At 36.3% G+C, this 26,860-nt stretch overlaps 3 protein-coding genes across 3 annotated transcripts; 2 read left to right on the top strand and 1 right to left on the bottom strand.

Annotated features, from left to right (window-relative positions):
• Positions 1-6,259: 6,259 nt before the first annotated feature.
• Positions 6,260-8,576, bottom strand: LOC130733006 (serine acetyltransferase 1, chloroplastic-like). The gene is made up of 2 exons (XM_057585041.1): positions 7,796-8,576; positions 6,260-7,345 (listed from the first exon to the last, which is right to left on the bottom strand). The coding sequence occupies exons 1-2, from the start codon at positions 8,465-8,467 to the stop codon at positions 6,935-6,937; spliced, it is 1,083 nt and encodes a 360-aa protein (XP_057441024.1). The 5' UTR covers positions 8,468-8,576; the 3' UTR covers positions 6,260-6,934.
• An 8,187-nt stretch (positions 8,577-16,763) lies between these two features.
• LOC130733004 (pectinesterase QRT1-like) lies at positions 16,764-20,083 on the top strand. Its single transcript, XM_057585039.1, has 5 exons — positions 16,764-17,389; positions 17,981-18,242; positions 18,603-18,800; positions 19,061-19,296; positions 19,781-20,083. Exons 1-5 carry the CDS (start codon positions 17,106-17,108, stop codon positions 19,929-19,931), a joined length of 1,131 nt encoding a protein of 376 aa, XP_057441022.1. The 5' UTR covers positions 16,764-17,105; the 3' UTR covers positions 19,932-20,083.
• A 3,641-nt stretch (positions 20,084-23,724) lies between these two features.
• On the top strand, positions 23,725-26,636 carry LOC130731504 (pectinesterase QRT1-like). The gene is made up of 5 exons (XM_057583813.1): positions 23,725-24,020; positions 24,652-24,847; positions 25,041-25,244; positions 25,771-26,006; positions 26,262-26,636. Exons 1-5 carry the CDS (start codon positions 23,725-23,727, stop codon positions 26,407-26,409), a joined length of 1,080 nt encoding a protein of 359 aa, XP_057439796.1. The 3' UTR covers positions 26,410-26,636.
• Positions 26,637-26,860: the final 224 nt, after the last annotated feature.

The raw sequence follows: 26,860 nt of genomic DNA, 5'->3' as shown, positions 1-26,860 counted from the left end.
TTTTTAGGGAGTATTTGTGGGGTATGTAGTTTGAGGTTTGGTATGTTATTGTCATCATGTTTGACAGCCTTGCAGGTTTTTTTGTAACTTAAATATGGATGCAATGAAAATTACTCAGTTCTATCCTATTTTCTTTGATTCCTATGTTACATATTGAATGAATTCCTATTTGTAAACATCATATGCAAATAGCCCAACTGACCATTAATTTCATACATAATCATCATCCATAAACAACATTCAGAATAACTGAATACACACAACAAATTTAATACTTAACTGAATTCACACAGCATTCAGAATAAATGAATACTAAACATCATCCATAACAAAACATCATCCATATCAGAAAATAGCATAGTCAAGTTACACACAACTTGAAAGCAAATGACATAGTCAAGTTACAGACAACTTGAAAGCAAATGACATAGTCAAGTTACACACAACTTGAAAGCATTAACATACTCGAGTAACACAAACTAACACAAAATAACAGCCATAAGGTTCTGCCCAGAACAAGATAACATAACACTTTGGCAGCCTAACAAAAAATCTTATTATGCATTGTTTCTTTGCTTAACATCATCCTAAAACAACATGCTTCTGCTTCTGCTTCTTCCCAGGCCTTCCAGTTCCCTGAGAACCACTTGCTACCCCTGGAGCATGAGTTGTGATTGAGCTGGCTGTCTGTGAGCACTGTGTCAGTAGATATGGTGCTTGAACTGGCTGTTGAGGTTGAATTGGTTGCTGATTTTGAACTGGATGTGCAGCTTGAGAGGCTTCACCTTGAGGTTGTCTCCTTCTACTTGCCCTTGGAGGTCTCCTTCTAGTTGGACCAGCTTCATGTGCATTAGTATCAACAGCAACATCATTTCCTTCTTGAGCAGCTCCACTCCCACTTGCTCTTGTAGTTCTCTTTGTAGTAGTCACCCCTGGTTGTTGTGCACCAGTTTCAACAGCAGCATCATTTCCTGCTTGAGCAGATCCACTCCCACTTGCCCTTTGTTCAGGATGAAGCATCTGGGAATTATCCTGAAAGGGAAACAACCTAATCAGTACTGCATATGATAGAAAATAATCAGTTGTATTAAACAAAATTGCTAATCATTATTTCACCTTGTTCCCTCCCACTGGTATAGCCCTGTCAGCAGCTTGTTTACCAGTACAAGTCCTTCTGTTATGCCCTGGTTCACCACACCTCCTACACTGAATTGTGGTCTGGTACCTCCTCAGCCTATTGGGGTCTCTGGGCTCATCATTTGTTCTTCTCCTCTGCTTTTTGGGCCTCCCAGGTGCCCTTCTCATGAAAGGTGGATCAAGTGGAGGATATCGACTAATAGGCCACAGCTTGGGCCCATTAGATGGCAGGATAATGTGATCATAAGTAGCCAAGAAGTTTTGTTTGCTACAAATGTGAGTGTAAACATCATTCAAATGTGAAAGGTAATAAATATTTTTTTAAAATCAAATGAAACAAATGACAGTGTAATAGTGTTGAAATAATACCTATAACAAGGGTGAACATATTCTTCAGGTGCCACATGGTTGTGCCACATACAAGTTATTGCATGGTAGCATGGAATTCCACTTAGGTCCCATCTCCTGCAAGAACAAGTCTTTCTAGCTAAATTCACAGCATGCTTGTCTGTTTGACTCCTACTAACCTCAAACAAAGTGTAACCACCATCTCCATTCCACATAGGTATCCACTTATCAGCCTTCTGCTTGTTCACCTCTAGCTTTTGTTGGATCATAGGGCAAATTGTACCCCTGTACTTTAACATCAGTTCTCTCTGCTTCACTATCCTGTTAGTGATATAATATTTGAGGCCTTCAATTAGAGTTATAATTGGCTTATCTCTCCATTCTAATATTGCCCTATTGAAGGCCTCACACATCTTATTCACCTGCAGATCGCACACTGTATTAGTACTAAAAGCTGATCTACTCCACATCTTGCCTGGTACCTCCATCATATCCTTCCATGCTTCCTCATTTAATGTCTTCATATGATCCATAGCCCTTTCAAACTCCGGACCAGTACTTGCTCTAGTCGCTGCCCAAAGTGCTCCTTTCATTTCTTGACCGGGGTACTTTTTCCTCCAATTCCCATATAAATGCTTTACACAAAGTCTATGCTCCACATTTGAATCCAGCTCCTGTAAAGTGGGTACCAATCCCTGTTAATAACATGAATGTGATGGAGATGCCAGTTAGTTGATAAGACCATATAAAAGACCAAAAAGATGACAATTAGAGTGTGGTACCTTTTGTTGATCAGAAATAAAAGCCCAGGCATTTAGACTCAAACTATTCAAGTCATCAATTAGCAGTTGCACAAACCAAGCCCATGAATCCTTTGTCTCTGCCTCTACAACTGCAAATGCTATGGGAATCATTTGATTATTCCCATCCTTCCCAACAGCTGCCAATAACTGCCCACCATATAATCCCTTTAAAAAGCACCCATCCAAGCCTATTAAGGGTCTACAACAGGTTGCAAAGGCTCTCTTACAGGCAGCAAAACAAATGTAAATTCTCTCAAACACTGGATTACCAGCTCCCGCAACACTCTTGATCTTGACTGTACTACCTGGATTGCTTCTTAGGAGTTCTTCACCAAAACTCCTAAGATGTCTATACTGCTCAAGCACTGCTCCTTGTATCATCTCTAATGCAGTTACTTTAGCTCTGTAAGCTTGAAATCTAGACAACACAACCCCCCACCTTATCTTTGCCTCCTCTACCAAAGCACCTACCTTCAAGGAAGGTGTGTGTCTTAGCATAGACACAAACTTCTTTGCTATCCACTTGGTCTTAGCTTGCCTATTATTACTGGTCCTTACACATGTATGATCATCATATAATGTGACAATCTGAAAGTATGTGTTCTGCTTGTACTTAGATGTCCTAAGATAGAATCCACATTCCTTAGCACATTTAACTACAACCCTTTTTGGATCATTTTTTTCCAAATAAACATTCTTCTTATTCTGCAAGGCATAGTCCTTCACTGCATTCTTAAGAAGAGCAGCAGAAGTAAAAATCTGACCTACCTCAAACCTGACTTCAGAATCATCTTCCTTTTGCTTGAACTTAGGAAACTTGGGTCTCTCCTCAGTATCCGAATCACTTCCGGGTGGAGTATCTAGGTCTGAAGAGTCCCAATACTCATCTTCAAAACTGTCATAGTTGGTAGAATTGGGGTTTTGTGAACCAAGCAAACCAGTTACAGCTTCAACATCTCCAGTTGGCAAAACAGTAGTCCCCTCCCATATCTCATCAAAGTCTGAGTCATCAAGGCTCACATCATCAGATTCTTCATCCCCACTCAGTGCTTCATAATCATCATCCAAGCTGTCATCATCTGATATGTGCTCCCCAATCAGGCTAACAATCTATTGTTGTACCCCCTGTTCACTCACAACTTCAGACACAGTCCTCTGTTCACTCACACCCTCAGGTAGCACCCTCTGTTCACACACAACCTCATGCACCACACCCTCCTCACTCACACCCTCATGCACCACACCCTCCTCACTCACACCCTCATGCACCACACTCTCCTCACTCACACCTTCAGGCAACACCCTCTCTTCACTCACACCTTCAGGAAACACCCTCTCTTCACTCACAACCTCACTCACCCCCCTTGCAAGACTCTCAATCTCAGCCTCTGCCTCCCTTGCTACACTCACAAAGGCAGACTCTGTTTCAGAGTCAATGTCCTCCACCAATATCTGTGTCCCTTTCTGCAATTCACCAGTTTGTACTCCAGCTTCTTCCAAGTGCTCAACATAAAACTCAACTTCAGAGAAACCCTTGACATCACTCAGAAATTGATGAACATCTCCATCATCCCTAAGTGGTCTGCGACCATCAAACAACCCTAAAGTAGGAGCCCTATACCACAAACACTTATATGAAGCATACCCTAAATGTGCTGTCACTATCTTGTCTACTTCTATTGAATTTATTTGATCTGGATCCCAACCTGGCAATATTTCAGACTCCCCTTCAACATACGCACATGTAGGCTTAAACACAAAATGACCTTTATGCCAAATAATCAATGTCAATTTACTCACAACAGTAGGCCTGCAACCAACACAGTTAACATTTCAACAACCCCCATTAAATTCCATTCAATTTACAATGAATGTACACTACCTAAACAAAAGTAAACATTGAACAAAAATTAAGAGGAAAAAAAGGCAGAAAGGTTAGTACCTAAATCGGAAATGGTTTGGAATATCGTCAGCTCCAAACAACTGCCACCTTTCGACGGGCTCCTTTCCTTTTCCCTCGCATGTGATTTGTTCACCGACAGGCTCCTTTCCCTTCCCCTCACATGTGCTTTGTTCACCGACAGGTTCCTTTCCCTTGCTTTGAGAATGGTTGCCTCATCGTTGTCGCCCTTTACCTCCACGCCTGGGACCACCAGCCATTGAAGGGAATCTCGACGAAGAACCGTGCGATTGAGCAGTTTGGGCGAAGAGATCAATGGACTGCAGAGATTGAAGGGAAAATTGGAGGGGGGAAATCGCACAAGATGGTTTCTAATTTTGGGTCATGAAGTCTGATTTGGGGGTTTAGGTCTACATATTTTCATTTATATTTATTTTTCGTGTTTATCTTTTAAAAAATAGGGGTGGTATGCAAGGGGGGGTGCGAAAAGGAAGCCATGTCAGCATCTGCCGTTAGCTTTCAGACGGTAAACTAACAGAAGGAGCGAATCTGCACATTTTGTAACATGAGGGAGTGAATATGCTCCTTTTAAACATGAGGGAGGAACTTCGCACAACGGTGAAACATGAGGGAGCAAAAGTGCAATTAAGCCATATTTCTTTACATTGTTAGGGACAGTTTAGTATTGGTTGAAAGTAAGCTGAAATTTTTGTTAATATGTTTTGTCAATATAATCTTAGTGAAAGTTAACTTCAATATTTTAATGGATTAAGAAAGAAATAAAATGGTAACTAAAAATAAAATATATGTATGCAATTAGAATAGTTTTAATGGATTAAGAAAGTAATAGAGTGGTTTTCCGATGGAAAGAAAAAGAAAGTAATAGAGTGGTAACTAATAATAAAATATTTATATGCAAATAAGAAAGTGGAATTAGAGGATGAATTAAATGAAACAAATTTTTATCGAGAAAGCACCTCTAGACGGACAGAGTGTCAATGACATGCTGGGGAAACCTGATCCAGGGAGATTTAAACCCTCGACCTATGGGGAAGTGAGAATTAAATCCAGAACCTGAAGTGAGTTGTGTCAACTCAAATTTGTTGTTCCCATTTAATTTGAATGGGTAGATTTGGTACCAAAATCAAACTCTCAATATTATGAGGACACAAAATGGCATGTAAGTAGCATAAAAAATTAGTATTGTTAAGCTTACATACTTTCAAATTTTTATGAGTTAATTATCAATTAATACATTGTCAACATTGAATACTTACAGAAAAGTTAGTAGTGTTGGTGTTTACCAACAATATTGGTGTTTACCAACAATATAATAGCCAGTGATTCAAGTTTAGGTAGAATTTCCACAAGACCACAAAGGACTGAAGCATCTGCATATATGGCTATCTATTATTGTCTTAATTTGATCATCTTATAGGCTGTTTAGATTTGCGGGAGCACATAATTCAAAGCACAGTAATCCCAAAATTTACATTTTATAACTAATCTCCAAAAGCGATTATGGGGCTCCCAACAGACCTCAATGTCAAAACTGAACAGCTTGTTCATCCTTGTTTCTCATTCATATGGCTAGTTAGAAGACTATATCCATTGTGTCAAAACTACCATAATGTTCTGAGGCACCATGATCTTTCAGATTCAAAAGAATGGACAGAAGACTTCCATTTCCAGTTTTCCTCCATTCATTGCTGTTCCTTGATGATATTTACAAGAACATATCATTAGCCCTATGTGATTCCTTAAATTTATGCATCAAAATCAATTGGTTTTCTACTTTTTTTACACCAAGTAAACTTTTCTGTTTGATACTTGAAATTGAAGCAAGTGAACATCTCAATTACTGATTAGGAGCCTCTCAACTCTACCTTTTCTTAAAGCAGGAAATGAAAGCAACACATGTGAAATTCATGTAGTATTATTCATGTGGTATGTAACAATGGGTGCTGCTAGCACCTTGACACATCACAAACATAAAATACAGATATCTAATACCATAGTGTATGTTTACTTTTGCATTGAGACAAAGATAGTGATTTTATGTATCTCAAAGTACCAACAGAGAGACAAGATTTTGCCGTGTTGAATTCAACGAAAATCCAAACACACGCATATTTCTGAGAGTAGTCTTCTTATAATTCCACTTTTTGTGATTGTTAGAAGAACTAAGATTCTCTCTTACACAACAAACAAGAACCCCCCTGTCCAAATCACTCAATCTATAAAACAGGAAATGAAAGCAACAGATGCCAAATTCATGTAGTTATTCATGTGGTATGTAACAGGGTGGTACTAGTACCTTGCAACATCACAAACATAAAATGCAGCCTGTGCATATCTTATTCCATATTCCTGAGAGCACTCATGAATTATGGTGCCACACAATCCTAAGCACGGAAACTTCAATTTCTAACATGAATAAGCTTATTTTTCGTCAGAATCAATTCTGAAATCCAGAAGCTACTCACATAAGCTTCTTCCCATAATTAATTCTTGCTTCGGGATCAAATGTAAAAGGGTTTCCAAACATACACGAACCATAGCTTCTCCACAGAGGTGACTGAGGCTTCTAAACCAACTACACTCATAACATATCACCTTGTGTTGTTGTTAGAAGGAGAACTAAGATTCTCTCTTACACAACAAACAAGAACCCCCTGTCCAAATCACTTATTCTATACTACAGTGCTACACATGATAAAACTGCAAAACATGCTTGAGGACTAAACTAAACACAATAATCATAAAACTCAGAAATATTTGAAGTATGATCCATGGTATGGCTTGGAATCTTGTCCAATTTAACAGGGTTCTTCCCTCCCACCAACTTAGCCGGGTTCCCAACAACTGTGGTCCTTGGAGGCACATCCTTGATCACCACTGAACCAGCACCAATCTTAGCCCCAGCACCCACCATAATGTTCCCCAAAATACAAGTCCCAGCACCTATCAGCACCCCATCACCAATCTTAGGGTGCCTATCCCCAGAGGTTTTACCAGTCCCTCCCAATGTGACACTGTGCAAGATTGACACATCATTCCCAATCACAGCAGTCTCTCCCACCACAATCCCAGTTGCATGATCCAGCAAAATCCCACTTCCAATCTTAGCTCCAGGGTGAATATCCACTGCAAAAACCTTGTTGGAATTAAAGGAGAAATTAGAAGTCTATAAATTAAAAGTTGAAACTCACATACTTTCATTCATACTAACATCTTTTAATAACAAGAAAATCATAACTTTACAAATGATAACAATTCTTCCTATTAATGTGTAAGTAAATCAGAAATAAAATTACCCATAAATCTGCAACAGCTCATAACTTAACTCATAACTCACAACTCTCACTACTACTAGCATGTAGATTCATGTTCAGATCTTCCAGAATCGATTCTGCCACCACAAAAACTACTAGGAGTAGCTTCTACTAGAATCAATTCTCCTTTCAATGTGAAAATCTACCGTGTATCAAAACATGAAACAAGCACTACATCTACCACCAGTAACAATGTTCATAATATTAGAAGTTCTACAATTAAACCAAATAAACTCTAGTAAAAATGCTGATTCATATTAATCTCAACCAACCTCAGAAACCCTATTCTGAATCATAAATGCCAGAACTTTCCTCCCTTGTGACCACAATCTATGAGCCACCCTATGAGCCTGGCATGCCAAAAAGCCTTTGAAGTTCAAGAAACAGTGCACGTGGCTAATACAAGCAGGGTCCCTCTCCTTCACAGCCTTCAGATCATCTTTCACAGAATCCATGATTCCCTGGTCACCTTCCAAAACTCCCAGGAAAAGATCATAAAGGGTAGTGCTTGGAAGGCTAGCACTGCTCAGTTTCACAGCAAGGTGATTGGCCAAAGAACTTTCCAACGACCTATGAGACAAAATGAAGGTGTCATAGTAAGTAGAAAGAATAGGTTCCACTGTGACATCTTCTACAGCTTCTTCTTTCATCTTCATCCATACATCAACTTCAACCTCGTTTGCTGCATCTTCCTCCACATCTGAACGAGTGTGCAGGGTTTTGACACCATATTTGCAGACGGGTAAGGGTGGAACTTGACAAGTGAAGCTTTTGGAGCAACCCCATGAGTGATCAAGGGTTTTTGGGATCTGGGGAGGTGGAATTGAAGAAGGAAGCATTGGCATGGAGGGAAGAGAGGTGTAAGCAAGAGGTGAAGAAGAATGATGGGACCCTTGTTGTTTTGTTGGAGAAACAATGGAGGTTAGGAAGCGCCTTCTCACCATGGTGCTCTGTGAGAAACTGTGCAAACGAGGTAAGGTTCGTGAGTCAAAAGGTTAACGAGACAAAGACAAAGCAGAGACCACAACTTTGAATAAACACAAGCAACAGAGGAACTGAGTCCTGAAATAAGGATATTTTAAGCAATAATAATTGATGGATGTTCAAATCCAACACGAACACGTATGTAGGATGTTTTGAATTTCCTATCAATTTTTTTTTTTTTTTATCTCAGAAAGATAGATTGCACCCGCTAGAGATGGATTCTTGAACCTTTCTCACTCAACTCACATGTCTCATAACTCTTACGACTTAAGCTATAATATGGGGACTTATAAAATTTTCTTTGCGAGTTAAATATTTTAAAATTTGGACATCTCTTTCATAATAAATATGAGATAAATTTAGAAAAAAAGTTTATTATTTTCTAAATAGTAGAAAGTAGAAAGTGACTTTTAATCCAAAATTCCACCTAGTGAGGTTTGTCGACATTTGTCAAAGTTTGACAAAAGAGAGCCATGAAAAATGCTAAGTTAAACTGGCAAGTTGGGTTAATCGTGAAATTCGATAACCACAACGCTTGGAGCGGTTACAGAGGAAGTGGGCAGTTAAAGAGCATGTGCACTCACCCACGATGCAAAGAAACGGTTAAGAGCGTGTGCCTTCACCCACGACGCAGGTCACCCACGCTGCAGGCAAGCGGTTGAGATACATGCCCTTTCCCACGATGTAAGAAGCTTCTGGAGCAAGTATGAGATCGTGGATTATCAAGCCCACTAACCCATTCAACAGAAGGACAAACCGCCAAGGACATGTGAAGCAACATAGCACTAGAAATAGGGGAATATCATTCAGAAAAAAGGTTCCCAACTCAACTTCAAAAAACTCACTAAAAAGCTCACATGTCTCTGCATTAAAGAGACTTTGAGAGCCTAACGTGATGATGAAGGAGTGTGTGTTGCAGAACCAACCATTTACAATTCCTGCATTTAGTGCTTTCGAACTTACTGTTTTGTTCATTTCCCTGTCAATTTCTCATTTGATGTAATTTTCCTTTGTTTTTCGACTTGCTTTCTTGTACTTTGCACTTTGATTAATGAAATTCAGTTTCCGGTCTTTGTAAATCACTTTTTGTAAATCACTTGTCTTCTTTGCAAATTATTCATTCACTCTTGTTTGTCGAAAAACACCTTTCACACACAATACTTTGGCAAGACGTTTTCCCAAAAGAACCCCTAATCTTAAACTTTTTCCAGTCGAAATTGGAGAATGTTTGTTTATCCAATATCACCATAAACAGTGTAAACAATGACTTATATTTAATAATAATTTTTTTCATAAAAAATAATTTATAATAAGAAACGGAGAAAGTATAAGCAACAAACAGAAAAGGCTTAATTGCACATTTACTCCCTCATCTTTCACCATTGTGCGAAGTTCCTCCCCCATGTTTAAAATGAGCGAATTTCCTCCCTCATGTATTAATTTGTGAAAATTGCCCCCTTCCGTTAGGTAGCCGTTTGAAAGCTAACGGAAGTTGCTGATGTGGCTTCCTATTTGCACCCCTCTTGCATATCACCCCCTATTTTTAAAAGATAAACCAAAAAAAAAATGAAAACCTAACACGTGATTCCCCCAAATTAGATCATCATCTTCTTCATTCTTCTCTTCCCCCAAATTAAGCCTTTTTCCAAAATCTTCTTTCTTCTTCTTCGTTCTTTATATGCTCTCTTCTTTCTTCTTCTTATTCTTTTTCACTTCCTCTTTTTTTCGAGCCCATCTTCTTCTTCCTCTTCTCTTCTTCACGATCATGCCTCTTCTGCACCCATTCTTCTTCTTCTTCTCCCCCCCCCCCCACCCACCCAATAAACCCAGACAGCCACAACCCCACCGCCCCCAACCCCACCTCACCCAGAACCCCACCGCCCCCAATCCAAGTATGAACATTTCAACCCACCGCCCCAAATTCGAACTCAACCTCACCAACCTAGATCCGGCCCAGATCAAATCATATCCGGACAGATTGATGCAAGGAGAGCGTGGAGACAGCAAAGGTGCAACAAGGAGAGTGTGGCGGAGGTGGTGAGGTGGGTTGGGGTTTTGTTTCTGGATTTCTGGGTTCTGTTCTCTATTTTCCCCCTCTCATTTATCTTCATTTTTTTCTACTTGTGTTTTTTGGAAAATTGATTTGGGGACGGGGTGGAGCTGCCACTACTTGATTGAATCAAACAACTTGGTATATTCTGTAATTGTTGTAATATATTTCGTTGTTTCTATCTTCTTTTCTAAACCTAGTAGTGGAATTTTGGGAGGTAAAGATGGAGGAGAGGAGGAAGATTAAGGTTGGAAGAGGAGGATGAGGAGGGTTTGGAGTGAGGAAGAAAGAAATGGTGGTGGTGCTGCTGTGGTGGCGGTGGTGGTATGAAGATTAAAAGAAAAAAGATTAATTAAAAGAAAAAGGAATATTTTTAAAGAAAAATTTTGACATGGCATCTAAGTGGCGTATATGTCAGAGACACGTCATTTAATGAAGGCCATGTAAGCTTCCTCCGTTAGTAATTGGATGACAGATTAACGGAATGACCAATTTGGCACAAATTAATACATAAGGGAGGCAAATCGCTCGTTTTAAACTTAAGGGAGGCAAATCGCACAACGGTGATACTTAAGGGAGCAAAAGTGCTATTAAGCCAACCGAAAATGAATCAAATTAAAGGAAGACAAAATGTCATACACTCTCATAATCATAAGCATGGTTAATCTAGTTTGAGAAATGAATTTGCAATGTTTGTCACAATTGAGATAGGAATCATATACATCATTAGAGAAACCTTCACTCATGCAACCTCACTTAGCCCTTTTGAGAAATTTTCACAATTATTAATTGAGAAAAGAGTTAAGATTGGAATGAAGACTTCCAAAAAAGTCGTTGTCCATAGAGGAAATGGATCAAGTCTTTTCAAATGAAGAAATAGGAATTTCAACAGGATAATTAAAGTGTTCATTAGGAACAAGCCAGAAGTAGGAAAATCAAAAGGAATGTCATCTTTTCTCCTTCCCTTAGAAGTCAAATTTGAACCATTGAAATAGGAAGACAAGTATTGGACCTATTGTACCTGAGTAAAAAAAAACTCTAAGAATAGAACCATTGTGAACTATTTGAATCTTGAAGGACGAAGCTCTCAATGAAATTTCCTAAATCAGAAAGTTTGGGTTAAAGAAATAAGCCCTAAATTATTGAAATGTTAGAATTTACGAAATAGAGAATATACTAAAATTTTCTCACTAAATTATCATAAATTTTCCCTCCTAAAAAAAGGTAAAAGGGTATTCAAGGTTCCTACGCCAAAAGAGTGGAATGATAAGCAACAAAGTATGGTTACAATTAGAAGATTAGTTAAAATGTATGTAATCAAAGCATCTTGTCTCAGCTATGAGGCGAACTAAAAGACGAGCATTTATCTCGGATTGAATCAACAATCAAAAGTAGTAGTTTATCTCAGTTTGCTAGCATTGCATGTGCGATTTGACCATTTTATTATAAAATACTCAAAAATATTTGACATAGACTTGTCAAATATGACTTTGCATTACACTACATGTTAAGCTGGGAGCTCATGTTTTGGCTGATTCAAATGGCCGCACAACCGATAATCGTCTTGGTCGGCTCAAAACGAGTGGACAACGTGTTGGTCGGCCATGACGACCGAAAGACCAAAAAGACGCTCGTCCAAAGATAAAAAAGACAACCTAACAAATGTTGAGTTTTCTTCTTCAATCACTATCTTAAACATTATTCATTATTTCCCATTCATATATATATATATATATATATATATATATATTTCTTGGACACTTAGACAACTCTCTTTAAATTTCTTCACTGAGCGTAGGACCACTACTATTATGGACACTCACAGCACTGCACGCACCATGTTCTCCGCCTCTTGCACCACAATTGGCACACATTAGCCTGAGCCTTGAGGTACATCTTGATATTTTTTTTGCTACATCGGAAAACATCTTAATACATTCTGAAAGAACACTATTAGTTATTAGAAAAAAATAGAGAATATTTATTATAAAAAAAAAAGAATATTCGCCTTTGATGTGTGTTGTCTAATGCCTTTTTTTATTACGAAAATTTAGATGCGTCTCCTAAAGCCAATGTGTATTAATGTATTATATATAAGTGATGTAAAGTAAGGGGTCTACAGAATTAAAATTTCTCTGAGATAATGACAACCAAAACAACACATCTTGTTAAATTTGCGGCCGAACCATTTGTATAAGGATTTAATTTGTATAGACAAAAATGTAAAAGACTAGCGCCTATAAAAAGATGAAAAAGAATAATCAAAAAAAAAAGAAAAAACAGTGTCCAATTAATAATTATTCATCTGTTCTAAAAAATCACAATTAATAATTATCCAAGTTTTTAATTTTTTTCAAATATAGAAAGGAATTAAAACATAATTAAACAAGTTTCCTATTGTTAGATTTAAAAAGAAATGAAAAAAAAATATTTTGAGAACAAATTTATCAAACGGGTTTTTTCATTTTCTCATCTCTAAATTTGTTTTCAAATAAATATTACCAAACAGGTTTTTTTTTTTTGTTTTGTTCTGAAAAATAGTTCTCTAAAATTATTCTACAAAACAGTTTTTAAAAACATAAAACTCAGAACACATTCAAACATGCCCATACATGCACGACTATCTTGTATATTTAGGCTACATAAACATAAAGAACAGCTCTTACATGTGTATCTTTTTTTAGGCGAAAAATATCTACCAAGGGACTAATCCATTTGCCACGTTATAAATAACTGATCATGATGAAATGTGTTTCATTCTTATGCCTCATGAGTAATGATTGAATTCTCGACCTCATGGTTAAGAAATGAGATAAGCAACCACCGTGTGCCTCATGCTTATTTATATATCTGTATTTGTACTATACTCTTTTTTATCCATGTGTTTGTATCATAAACTTTAGCCAGGATGGAAATTTTATCATTAGAGAGGAATTCAGTTCAGTTGAATCCTGAAAATGCCTTTTTGGATGGGTTATGGGAGGTGGATGGATAGATTGTAGTGGTGGCCATGACATGAATGAAGACTTTCAAGTTGGGAAACGCATGTGTTTCATAATTGCTGTGGTAAAGAATGGCCATTGACAGTTATGTGAATCAAGAGTTGAAATTAGTAACTCACCATTATTCTTTTGGGGCTATGAGATTTTAATTGTCACACTCAGAAAAGACGGCGTATTTATTTATTCTCATGGTAAAGCTGTAACATTTTTCTCTGTTCAAGTTTGGCTTCTTTTTATCAACTTGTGTTTGCAAATACTTTTTGCAATGTAATCCAATCAAGAACTATGAAATAAAATTATAGCATATTTGGTTTCATGATTTGTATAGAATCCAATGTATATTTGCTCAGAAACGGCTAGGGTGTTTGGTTATGTGGTAGCAAGCCCCATAATCAAGTTTGATTTTGCAGTTGTTAGGCCCGTAATCGCTTACAGGAAAAGCTACAAAGTACAGCTTCTCGAGCTGTAAGTGCCTACTACCAATACGCTAATAAAGTATAGCTTCTTTCATTGCTTTGAATTGTGTGTCACCAATAATCGAAACATGATATAAGATTTAACTTTTAATTCGAAATGATTCTAGAACATTTGACGATGAAAAAAAAATGTTATTAATGTTTTCCTCCTATCCAATTCACCTAACTAGTTTGCTCTCCTAATTCTACCAACTCAAATGGCCTTATCAAGTAAGTAACAGTGTCCACTTCATAAAACAGATTTTTAGAAAATCAACTTAGGACTCTTTTGTGTTCCATTTTCTATACTTACCAAAAATGAGTTGTCAAATAAACCAGATTTCTTAATTCGGTAGCTGGCAGTTGAAACAATCCAACTTCCTGAAAACATTTTCTTTTTATGTCTAAAACAATTATCCTCCACATGAATTAACTTGTTCGAGTCAGAAACATCTCTTAATTTTGGAAGTTCTTTTCATACATAAAACTCACCAAGACCTTAGTTAAAGAGAATCTAGTTGTAAACATTTGATAATTATATTAACAAGTCGTTTATAAATAAAATAAAAATGCTACAAAGTGACCCTTTTGATTCTTTATTTTTCTTCTAATTCATGACACCAAAAGCGTCATTTTTTATTTTATTTTTTAAGATATAGTATATAAGGCTTAAATACTTTGGAGGTCCCTGAAATTGTATGGTATATGAAAATAAGTCCCTGAAAAAAGTTTTTCCGATTCAGGGTCCCTGGAAATTTTTTTTTAATCTAAATAAGTCCCTACCCGTGTTCTGAGCTTATGTGGCTCTTATTTTGCACAGTCATCAATTCCAAATGTATTTTCTATTTTTTTATATTCCAACTGTTAAAATGAATTATAATTAAGAAATAACTTTATTTTTTAATTACCAGAGATCAGATTAGGTTAAGAGGGAGGGAGAAGAGGATTGTCTAGAAGGAGAAGAAGAAACTCAGATCAACTTTGTTCCCAGTTCCCACCCATTCTCGTTTCCCTGATTTCCAACGCTCAATCTCCAACCGTGGCCATTGTCCTCGTTTCCTACCCAGAATCTGAGAGTTGAAGGTGAAGTAGGTGAGATGAAAGGTGGTGGCTGGGTAGTTGGAGGAAGATGGGTTTGGGTGAGAAAACAGAAACCAACCAAGAACCACTGCTCCCATGGCCGCTCCGATCTCCCCCTCGAACCTTCAGCTAGCGTAACACGATGACCAAGAGGAGAGGAAAGGAGGGGGTGTGTTGAGGATGATGATGGCTGGGTGTCTTCAAACCAGAGGAGAGGAAGAATCAGATCTGAGGAAGAAGAGAAAAAGTAGCTGTCCCATGGGGGCGGTGATTGTGCGGATGGGGCCGGAAACTGGAAAAGGTAGTGGTGGCGGCGCGGCCATGAATGAAGGGTGGCGGTTAGGTGAGAGAGGTGGTGGGTGCCTAGGGTTTTCAAGAGATGATGAAGAGAGCTCAGAGATCCAATTAACTTAATTTTAAACTTATTAAGAAAATTAACCTAATTAGATTAACAATAAATTAGGGTTAAGGATTAATTTTAAGAGTTGGAATATAAAAAAATTAGAAAATACACTTGGAATTGATGACTGTGCACTCAGAACACGAGTAAGACTATGCACAATGGTGTTGAAAGTGTGATGTTGAATGTTGAAATGGGTGATTAATGGTGTTGAAATGTGGTGTTGAAAGTTGAAAGGAGGAGAGAGGTGTTGAAAATTTTCAACATAGTTGAAACCTGCGTGTGGGACCCAGTGAAGAGAGAGAGGAGTTGCAGATCAACACGTGGCTCCGTTTGATTGGTCCGGGTGATTTTCGTTTATCCTAATCTTTCCAACTCAATTATTTCATTCAAAAAAAAAATTTTAAAATATAATTTTTTTACCAAAATTCATGATTTTTTTTCTCTATAAATAGAGACTTGGTTCGTTTGATTTGGACACAGAAAAAAAAAACCAAGTTTTCCATCATCTTATTCATCTTATTATCTTTCTACTATCCTCTTTCTATTATTGTGTGTTTAGTTTCTTTTCTTCCATTTGAAGTTAATAAAATAAAATAAATTATTGTGTATATTTTTTTAAAAAAATATTAATTGTTAAGTGTTTTAATTTAATTTACGTTAAAAAAATATTACGTTAATTTTATTTAATTTAAATAAAAAAAAACATTAAATTAAATTAAATCGATAATAGTTTATTTAATTTAATTTTTATCGAAAATTTTAATTTTATGAAATCTTAAAAAGAAAAATATAAAAATTAAATTAAAATATGAAATAAAAGTGGTGGGGTAGGGGGTAGGGTGTTGAATGAAAAACCATTGGAGTGGGTAAAAGTTGAATGAAGTGTTGAATTGGAGAGAGAAGATGATGTGGAGTGTTGGGAAGAGAAAAAGTGGAGTGTTGAGGGTGTTGAATGTTGAAACCATTGGAGATAGTCTAAGGACTTATTTAGATTAAAAAACAAATTTCAGGGACTCTGAATCGGAAAAACTTTTTTCAGGAACTTATTTTCATACGCGAGACAATTTCAGGGACCTCCAGAGTATTTAAGCCTATAGTATATAGAACAATTTCATGCTGCAGCTAAACAGTTTCTACCTAAAGTCGGTTTTTATTTCACCATTATTCTTGCAATCTGCAACTGCCATTCCAATCTTAATCAATAGTGTTTATGGTGATGTGTTCACATTTGATCCTGAGTAATTCATAGAGTTATTTCAATAAAAAATAAGAGTAAAGAGAATCTTAATTGCATCCAATGTAACTCTTACCACACCCCATGAAGTTACAACCGTTCTTCTGGTTGCTGACTCCTCTATAAACTTAAACAACATCACTGCTTCAGCAACATTACTTAGTAAAATTTCATAAATCTGAGTTTCTTTATTTAAACTCAATATATATTCACCTTTGCATTCCCATTCTTTTGCTACTACTTTCTCTCACCCTATGAAAAAGTCTTTCATGTGGGATTGGAACACTGCTCTGTATATATTGATTTATTGTTACTACATTCCCTCATAGCATTAACCTTTCTGAGAGTCTAGACTTAACTCACATATCCTAAAGATGAAATCATCAGTTTTTGGAGCATTGGTTTTGGTTTTTCAAGTTTTATTGTTGTTGGTGTGTTGTGTTCAGGTGAAAAGTGTTGGTGGCCAAACTAGAAAGTTCATTACTTGGGATGACTTCACGGTGAATGAACAGAATCTAGCCTCCGATGGTGCTGAAAGAGTTATAGTGGTGGATCAGAGTGGTCATGGAGATTCAAAAACTGTTCAAGGGGCTGTAGATTTGGTTCCAGAAAACAACACAGAAAGAATCAAAATATATATCTATCCAGGAACTTACAGGTATATAATAACAAGAATTGAGTTTGAGAATTGTTTTCAAAACATAAGATTTTACATAAATATTCTCATCAGGTTTTTCATCCTAATTCTAATCACAACCATTTGACAAGTGATATTATAACATATATATAGTAACTGATATCATTGCTAATAATAACATTTTCGGATTGGGTTCCATGCAGTTAGGATAGTTCTAAATTCGCGCATCGAAGTCATCCGAGCCGTTGAAATGAGATCAGAAAACTCATGTTTCAGCAAGATTAAACAGCGCAAATAACCTCAAAATTTGAGCCATCTAAATTTAATTGAACGGCTCATATTGGCGAATTTAGGATTTTCCTAGCGGCATGACATCCAAAATCCATATATGCTCCTTTATCACAAGGAAAGTGTGGTTTGGGAATGAGATTTTTTTTATACCTTTCTGAAGAAAAATATGTATCACATGCATGATTTAGGTGTCAACATTTGTAATAATTAAGATAAAGAAACAAGATGCAGCTAATAAGCATGTTTGTAAATTCTTCTTTAAATTCTGGAGCTATAATCAATTAGTAGCTTCTGATCCAAACAGACTAACAATTTATGCAGAGAAAGAGTGCATGTACCAAGAGGCAAGCCTTACATTTCCTTCATAGGCAAACCCAACATAACTGTCAATGGCAGTGATCTAAATGTAAGGGCCAATGCCAATGCAGTGAATGTAACCAACATTGCCAATGCCATACCCATCATCACAAATAGTACTAAAGCATCAGACAAAGGCTCAGATGGCCAAGAAATGGGCACAGTCGGTACAGCAACTGTGTGGATAGAATCAGATTTCTTCTGTGCAACTAAACTTACTATTGAGGTAAGAACAAACTCATTGCTATCTACCCTCTTAATCCCAGAATCTGATGCAGATTAGGCTTAAAATTTGAGTCATTCCAATCTTAATTGAACGACTCAGATTCATTGACAACATGGATTTAGGAATTTGCTGACCGCAGAGAATCTACACTCAAGATTGAGGGGATAAAATTAATATGTATTTGATCGGTCGAATCTTATGAGGGAAAAAGTATCTCTGTCTTTAGTTTTCACCCCTAATGGAACCAAAATGTTCTATGGATAATCCTAAGAATTCACCTAATATTAGTTTGATGTATGCACTGTCTCAAGCCTGAGTAACATATGTTGTTTACAACATTTTGTGCCTTTTTTTGTGCAGAATTTGGTTGGTAAAGATGCAGAAAAGCGTCAAGCTGTAGCTTTGAGGGTGGATGGGGATAAAGCTGTATTCTATCAAGTTAGGCTTGTGGGGGAGCAGGACACCCTTCTAGATAGCAATGGAACACATTATTTCTACAAAAGTTACATTGAAGGATCCGTTGATTTCATATGTGGCAATGCAAAATCATTGTTCCATGTATAAATTTTGCATTCATAAGTTCTTCTGATTGCTACGTTCAATTTTAATCATTGAAGGAACTATTTTGCCTATTTCTATAGTTGAGGGACTAAACTGATTGAGCCTAAATTTCTTAGAGACCAAAGTGACTATCAGCACTATTTTATGGTCCAAATTATATACATACCACACATATCTTATGCAAAATATTTGTTCCCTTTTGATTCTAAGCTTTTTGGGTTTCTTTCTAACATTTCATTGTTGATTTCTGCCACCAGGAGTGTATACTGTACTCTGTAGCTGAGTTTTGGGGGGCAATTGCAGCTCATCACAGGGAATCACCTGATGAAGACACAGGATTTTCATTTGTTGATTGCACAATCAAAGGAAATGGTAGTGTCTTGCTAGGGAGAGCTTGGGGGGAGTATGCTACAACAATATATTCAAACTGTGACATGGATGATATCATTAGCCCCATGGGATGGAGTGATTGGGATGTTCCATCTAGACAGAGGTATCATAATATTTTTATTTGACCAGGAAACAAGCTAATTTTAGATTATTCATGAAAAAAAAAACCTTTCTGGAGGAGCTAGTCCCATCGGTATGTGATGATCCAACTCAAACACGATTGTCTCCTAGAGGATATATGTGGTCAAAGCATAATAAATAGAACTTTTATTTTAAAATATAGCCCTAATTCTTAGATTTTTTTACAAGCTACTCTCAAATATGCTAAACATTTTTACAACAATAATGATACTTGAACATACAAACAGTGCAGATATCTAACTGAAACCGCATTTTGTTTCTATCTATCTCGTTTTACATATATCAAACCAATTACTTCTCTCTATTTTCTTCATTTCTCACTCCGGGTGTTTGTTGGATGTCTGCACTATGCAGATGTCTACAAATCATTTTCTTTTTTATAATGGAAGTGTTTTTAAAAAAATGCAACAAACTCAAATTAATCTAACATGTTTCTGGTTTTGCAGGACTGCACTGTTTGGGGAGTATCAATGTTCAGGAAAAGGATCAAATAGAACTGGGAGGGTGGAATGGTCAAAATCTCTAAGCAGTGAGGAAGCTAGGCCTTTCCTGGGCAGAGAGTACATATCTGGAGACGAATGGCTTAGACTACAATAATAACCACTTCACCCACCATATAATATTCATATATGGTCCTCTTTTCATCTTACGTTTTCTTTATTTGTTTAGATAGCATCATAAAAAGATGAAATTATAAACAGTCATGGAATCGTGATCGATTATCTTAATTGTAAACAATTTTGTGTATAGTCCAAGTGTTTTTCTGCTCTTTGCTGAGGGCTAATTTATACCTGTGCTAGCACATGGAAGCAGTACTCTAAACTCCAAAGGACACTTAAATAATAACTGCCATAATAATCATTTAGGCGAATAATAATTGACATCAAGTAATAAATACAACTTTTTGCCATTGATGAAGAATCAGATTTTATCAAACCACCACCACCATGATAATTAATCCACCATTTTACATACTTAAGTGGAAAAGAAAAATCTCACGATAAAGGCATAAATTCCCAATTACATCAAAGGTTAAAACTTAGATGCAGTAATATAAGTATTCTTTGTGCTCTTGCCCAAAAAAGTCTGATCACCCAATTTTTTTTAATGTTATAGGATTTTTTTAATGAAACAAATTCCCAACTTCTCACCAACGTTTATGCTGATCTAACTTTGGAGGAATATAAGGAACTCGTTGGGTGCTGAAATTTCAAGTGAATGAAGTGATCGATTGCCCTTTCAATTTTTTATTGTGTTTAGTGGCTGCTTTATCTACTTTTTAGTTTGTTAGTTTGAACCGTGGTTGAATTTCAGCAAACCCATAGTTAAAGTAATGCCTTTGACTTTGAGGCTTTGGAAATTTGATGCTTTCTGGAAAATTATCAACCTTTTAAGCTCAGTTTTGGTCTAGACTTTGGAAGCTTATAGGATAGTTAGTGTCTGTTGCCACCTTTTAGTGGAAAAAGTAATCCTTAGACTTACATAGAGTGGGAAGATGAAGGTGGGGAAAATATTTTCTCATCATACCTTTTAAGTGAATAAGAGAAAAATGAAATTGACTTCTTCAAAATTTACTAACTATGTCTTAGTTTGCTGGGACCAAGTGGATGGGAAGAGGTATGGTGAACCACTTGTGAGTATATGAAAAAAATCATGAGGAGGGTTGTAGACCTGGAGATTATAGGAAAGGTTGTGGTTGAGATTTTGTTGTGTATTGCATGGCAGAGGTAATCTCAAAAAAAGTGAGTGAAATTTTTGAAAGAATAAAATATAAGAATCATATGTGTACTAAACCCAAAAAGAAATAGAAAATGGATTAGTTAAATGAAAATGTGTGCTGGAATGTTAGTGTTAGAGAAAAAGTGAGTGACAACTGCTGATTAAAGATATAACTCACCCCCTCAAAAAAGAAGATATAACTTACCAATTGTCACCTTTTTGGTAGAAGTGGAAACAAACAATGGTAACAATTTATTTGGATTTCATTTGATTAATTTTGAGTTTGTTTTTGTTCTAAGTAACAGCATTGTCAGTGTCACTACCCTGTAAGCACCTTGTGTGCTGGTATGTATCTTGTCCGTGTAAAAGAATTCTTGTAATATTGATGTGTTGATTGATGCAATCAATCATCTTATGAGTTATGTTGAATACAAGTTTATAGGTTGTAAAAAAAAGTTATACTCATTAGTATAATTCCTTAAAAATGTTCCTCTAACTCTATAGAGAGCAATTTAGCCTTCAATTATATCTTATTTTTTTATATATAAAAAGAAACAAGACAAGACATGAAAATGCTAAAGAATAAGTAGAGAATTTCTCAATAAGAGAGTTCTTAGTTCAACATGGGGAGTCTCTAAAATTCTAATACACAAGTGTGAGTATCTGGTCCCTGCTCTAGCAAGTCAATCAATAGCTTAATTACACTCTTTGGAAATTCATTGAATGGAGACATCTCAAGCCCGTCGTAGCATGACCGTAAAGTACTTGTACTATATAGATCTTACTCATAGACAATAGTGACCAAATAGCACATTAGGAAAAAATATATATAATTTAAAAAATGTTTTCCAAAAGAACATAAGCACATCTCAATGCAAGATATGGTATTATTAAGCAAACACTTGAGACAGGAATTCCCATTCCCTAACATATTTTCTTGCTCATATTTGTGGTAGTTGCGTCCACAATCTTTTCCTATTCTTAGTGATTACTTCCTTTAACTTTCCAATGTGAAATTGTGGACAACAACTAAATTGAGCTAAGTTGATATCAACCATCTATGAGCCTAACTTATATGGGTGATGGTGGAAGCATGTGTGTGAGAGTTATTATTACAGAGTGAGGTTCATGGCTCACATGTACATCACCTCAAAGACTTTGAAGCATAGTCATGAGTCATGACTCAATAATGCACCATATTTATTGTTTTTACCCTTAAATGTAAAGTGACTTAGTGAAGGGGGAGTCTGAAATGATTTGGTACTGTAAAAAACTAAAAACTGAAGGAATATGCAAGGGTAACTCTAATAATCACTTCACTCATGTCATTCTTTAGTAGTGCACTCATATTTGATATCGTAACTACCATACTTTATGATTATGTTAATGATGAGTGCTTATATGTGGACATATGATTTTTGACTTATATACAATTGAGATATGATTTAGCGGTGGTTTTTAATCAATGTTCAGGGTTGGACGTCTGTATTGTTGAATATATAGAAATGAACTTTTCAGGTGATTTATATATGTGTAGTCTTGCTTAACGGATTTAGGATAGATTATAATATCATATTAGAATTTGAAAGACTTAACTCTACCAAAAAAAACTAGCATAAGAGATATAGATTATATTCTTATATATAAGGGTTATCAATCAATATAAATGTGAGACTTGGAATTATTTTTTTGTGTGTAGATGTTTACTTTTACAATTGATTATAGATCCGAATTAACTATAGGATGAAACTACAAATTCTAGCATGAACCAAGTACAACAGAAGTTTAGGCATGAACAATACACATACTTTCGAAATGTGATTTATTCTCGTGGATAAGAATCGAATCCCTAATATTTTAGTTAAGAGATGAGATGAACAATCATCACATCACACCTTGTGGTTCAACCCACTAATTTGGGAGATGCTAATTGTGAAGTATAAGATCAATTTGTAATCCATTTCATATCAATGGTGTCAACTTTTAAATCAGAAAATGTTCCTACCCATTGCCTAATCAAATAACAGTGTTTACCTCATCAATTTTTCAAACCAACACACATAATTAAATCATGCAAATTCACATTATGCTAAATAAAAATGTGACGAAGCGGTGACAGTTACTCCAGTGATTCATTATAAAAACCGTTGAAAGCATCAAGAAAAAATCCAACACCAGTTTATCAAAAGAAAGAAAGAACCAAGAATATATATAGTGGGGGTAGTTTCACCCCATGAATCTCCAACCGCTCATCATGTTGCAAAGTTCATCAACCGTGTCCTCTTGAACGTGACCAAGTTTTAAAAATACACACACACTCACTCAGTTACACGACACTCTTTCTACTGCATTTATTTGATGATGTCTCTGCTAAATAAAAAAACAGAACCCTGAAATTAATCAACAAGGTTTGGTTCTCTTTGTATTCCTCTTCAATTAAACTCAGAAACAAACCAACTCCAATTATGAAACTCTCCCTATTCATGTTTCATAATAGCATCATGCAATGCAAGCCTTAGTAACGGTCAATAATTCAATGCAACCAGCTCCATCACGCTTCAACTCTTATAACCGTTACTTAAAGCTTCTTCTTTTTTCTCATTGGAGTTTCATGTTCTCATCACATTGATCTTTCACAATCACATGTAACATTACATTTGACACCTGAACCATGATGTTGCAGAGTTTGATGATGATGGTGTTGTCAGTTTTGGTTTTTCTTATGTGGGTTCAGGTGGATTTAGCACAAGGTGGCCATGATCATGATCATGTTAGGAATTACATTAGTTGGGAAGATTTGAAGGTGGGTGAGCAAAGTTTGGCATTGGAAACCAACAATGATGTTAGAGTTATCATGGTTGATCAGCATGGAAATGGTCATTCAAAAACTGTTCAAGGTGCTGTGGATATGGTTCCAGATCAGAACAGACAGAGGGTCAAAATATACATTTTTCCTGGAATTTACAGGTCAGAAAATAATTGAACACTTTCCACAATATATTCTTTTTTTTTTTACTTTCACCACCCTTGTGGCATTATCTAGTCTAATCAAAATTAGTTGGTTTTTTTGAAGTTGTTTTCATTCTTCGCCTTAATTTTGCTTTAGAAAAGTCACATACTTGTGTTTTGGGAAACAAATCACCTTGAGTACATATTTGGAAATCCTACTATAATCAATTTATAAGTCAAAATCAAGTAGCTTCAGAATCGATTCCAATGAAAAAGAAGTTAATTCAAATATGTTATGAGTTTGGAAATCAGAAATCCTGCTACAATTGGTTTTAAAGTTAAAATCAAGTAGCTTTTGTGTGCCGGAATTAACTCTGACAAAAAAGAAGCTAATCCATACAGGTTATGAGTTTGGAAATCTGAAATCCTGCTACAATTGATTTCGATGTTAAGACCAAGTAGTTTATGCGTGTCAGAATTGATTCTGGCGAAACAGAAGTTGATCCAAACATTTTATGAGTTTGGTTGGTCTTTGCTTTAGCAGTTCCCAGATTTCCCAAAATCTTTCAAGGCTTTTATCCTTATTCCTGACCTTTCATGAAAAAATGACTTGTATGTTTTGAACATTGTTTCTATGCAACTTGTGCAGAGAAAAAGTGCTTGTGCCAAGCACCAAGCCTTATATATCATTTATAGGTCAAAAAAATCAAACAACAAGTGCTATAATTACTTGGAATAGCAAATCATCAGATAGAGGTCCAAATGGCCAAGCATTGGGCACCTATGACTCAGCAACTGTAGTAGTAGCATCAGATTATTTCTGTGCAACTAAGATCACTTTTGAGGTAAGGACACTAATGCTACATAAAGAGCTCGTTCAGATACATACAGATCAGAGTATTTTTTGGAGCTTATCTAGTTCTTTTTCTAGTAGATAAGCTTCAATAAGTGTTCTTTAGTCTACATCTAAACGGACTCAAACACAACATGAACAACCAGATGCAAATTTGAAAACTTTCAATCTTTGGGTGGTTGCAGAACACAGTGGTTGCAGCTCCTGGTGAAAATGGAATGCAAGCAGTGGCACTGAGGGTGGACAGCAACAGGGCCATGTTTTATAAAGTTAGGATAAAGGGAACACAGGACACACTCTTAGACAACACAGGAACACATTACTTCTACAAGTGTAGAATCTTTGGAGAAGTTGATTTTATCTTTGGCAATGCAAAGTCACTCTATGAGGTAAAATGAGCCTTTCTCTATTGTCACTACTAAAACAAAAGCTTTTACCAAGTCCATTTGTGTGCTCAAGCAATAGAGCAGTGAATAATTTGTTAGAGAAATTAAAGATGAAGAATGCAGAAAATGAGAAGTTTCTATTATTTTGCTACACATGCTACATGGTTAGTAGTAACATAGAAATAATACCCTTGGTGGCAAATCTGGTGCTGTAAAACTCCCGCTATGAGCGATCCAGGGAGGGGCTCGTACCATTTTTTTGGATTTTATGTGGTAGCCTTACCTTGCATTTTTGCAAGCTAATTCTTTGGCTTTAATATGTGACCACAAAGTCACATGGCAGCAACTTCACCATTGCGCCGAGGCTCGACCTCAGCAAGAAATAACAGTCTTTAAATAAGAATCATGCAGTTAGCTCCTTACTCATGACCTTATGTCTTTGTAATCATGCAACCTTTATCTTCTAAATACTAGTACCTTTATTTGTAACATGATTCTGACACTTGAGAGGCTGGTTTCTACTGAACAGAAATGTCGCCTTGAGTCAATAGCTAAGAACTATGGAGCAATTGCAGCACATCACAGGGATTCACCACATGAAGATACAGGTTTTTCTTTTGTAGGATGCAATATCAGAGGAAGTGGAAGTGTGTACCTTGGAAGGGCATGGGGGGACTACTCAAGAATAATATACTCACATTGTAAAATGGATGATATTATCAATCCTGAAGGATGGTCAGAATGGGATCATCCAGAAAGAAAGAAGTATATATAATGTCACACTCACTTATTCTAGATTTGACACCAGGAGAAATGCTTATTAATTGTACCAATATCCTTGCAACAATCTTTTTTTATTGGTTTAAATTCATGTGGTTCCAGCAGAGCCAATACTCATGAATTTCAACTATAAAGAAAAGTGTTGTAAGGATAGTGGTTATGAATATTGATAGCATTTATGTGACTTTAGTATTCTAGAATTCAAAGTGCATTTTTATAGCTAAGTATGTATGATTTCAGAACTGCAGTGTTTGGTGAGTATCAGTGCAATGGAAGAGGAGCAGATAGAAGAAATAGAGTGCCTTGGTCAAAATCATTCAGATATGTGGAAGCAAGGCCCTTCTTGGACAAGAGTTTCATAAATGGAGACATGTGGCTCAGACTGTAGCGTTATTACCTTGCATCAGTTCAGTGACTGTAGCGTTATTACCTTCCATTGTTTCATTGGTCACGTTCAGTGACTTGCATCAACTCATTGGATGCTTTGCTTGCAAATCCCCACTTGAAACTAGTAAGAGAATTTTTTTTGCTTGTATATGTGGTTAGTGGGGTGTAAGGAGACCCAGATGCTCAATCTGTATCATGATCATCAATCATAATGAATTGGAACGTGCTTGTGACCTTGAAGAACTTACAAGTGAAGTATTTATTATCTTGAACAGTAGTGCCAGTTTGTCACAGTATATGGCTACCCAAATATGATTGGTGCTTGTTGTGGTACCTTAATCCAGATCAAGGTGTGGTACCCTAAAATGATATAGAGAAATAGAAAACATACAATTCAAACTTAGAGGAAGAGGATGGAGGAAGATTTAGATGTTTAATATGGGTGGAGCATG

The sequence above is a fragment of the Lotus japonicus genome, chromosome 1 (assembly GCF_012489685.1).
Source record: "Lotus japonicus ecotype B-129 chromosome 1, LjGifu_v1.2".
In the NCBI taxonomy this organism is placed as follows: domain Eukaryota; kingdom Viridiplantae; phylum Streptophyta; class Magnoliopsida; order Fabales; family Fabaceae; genus Lotus; species Lotus japonicus.
The sequence above is the reverse complement of the archived record's forward strand: the minus strand, read 5'-3'. Positions and strand labels throughout refer to the sequence as shown.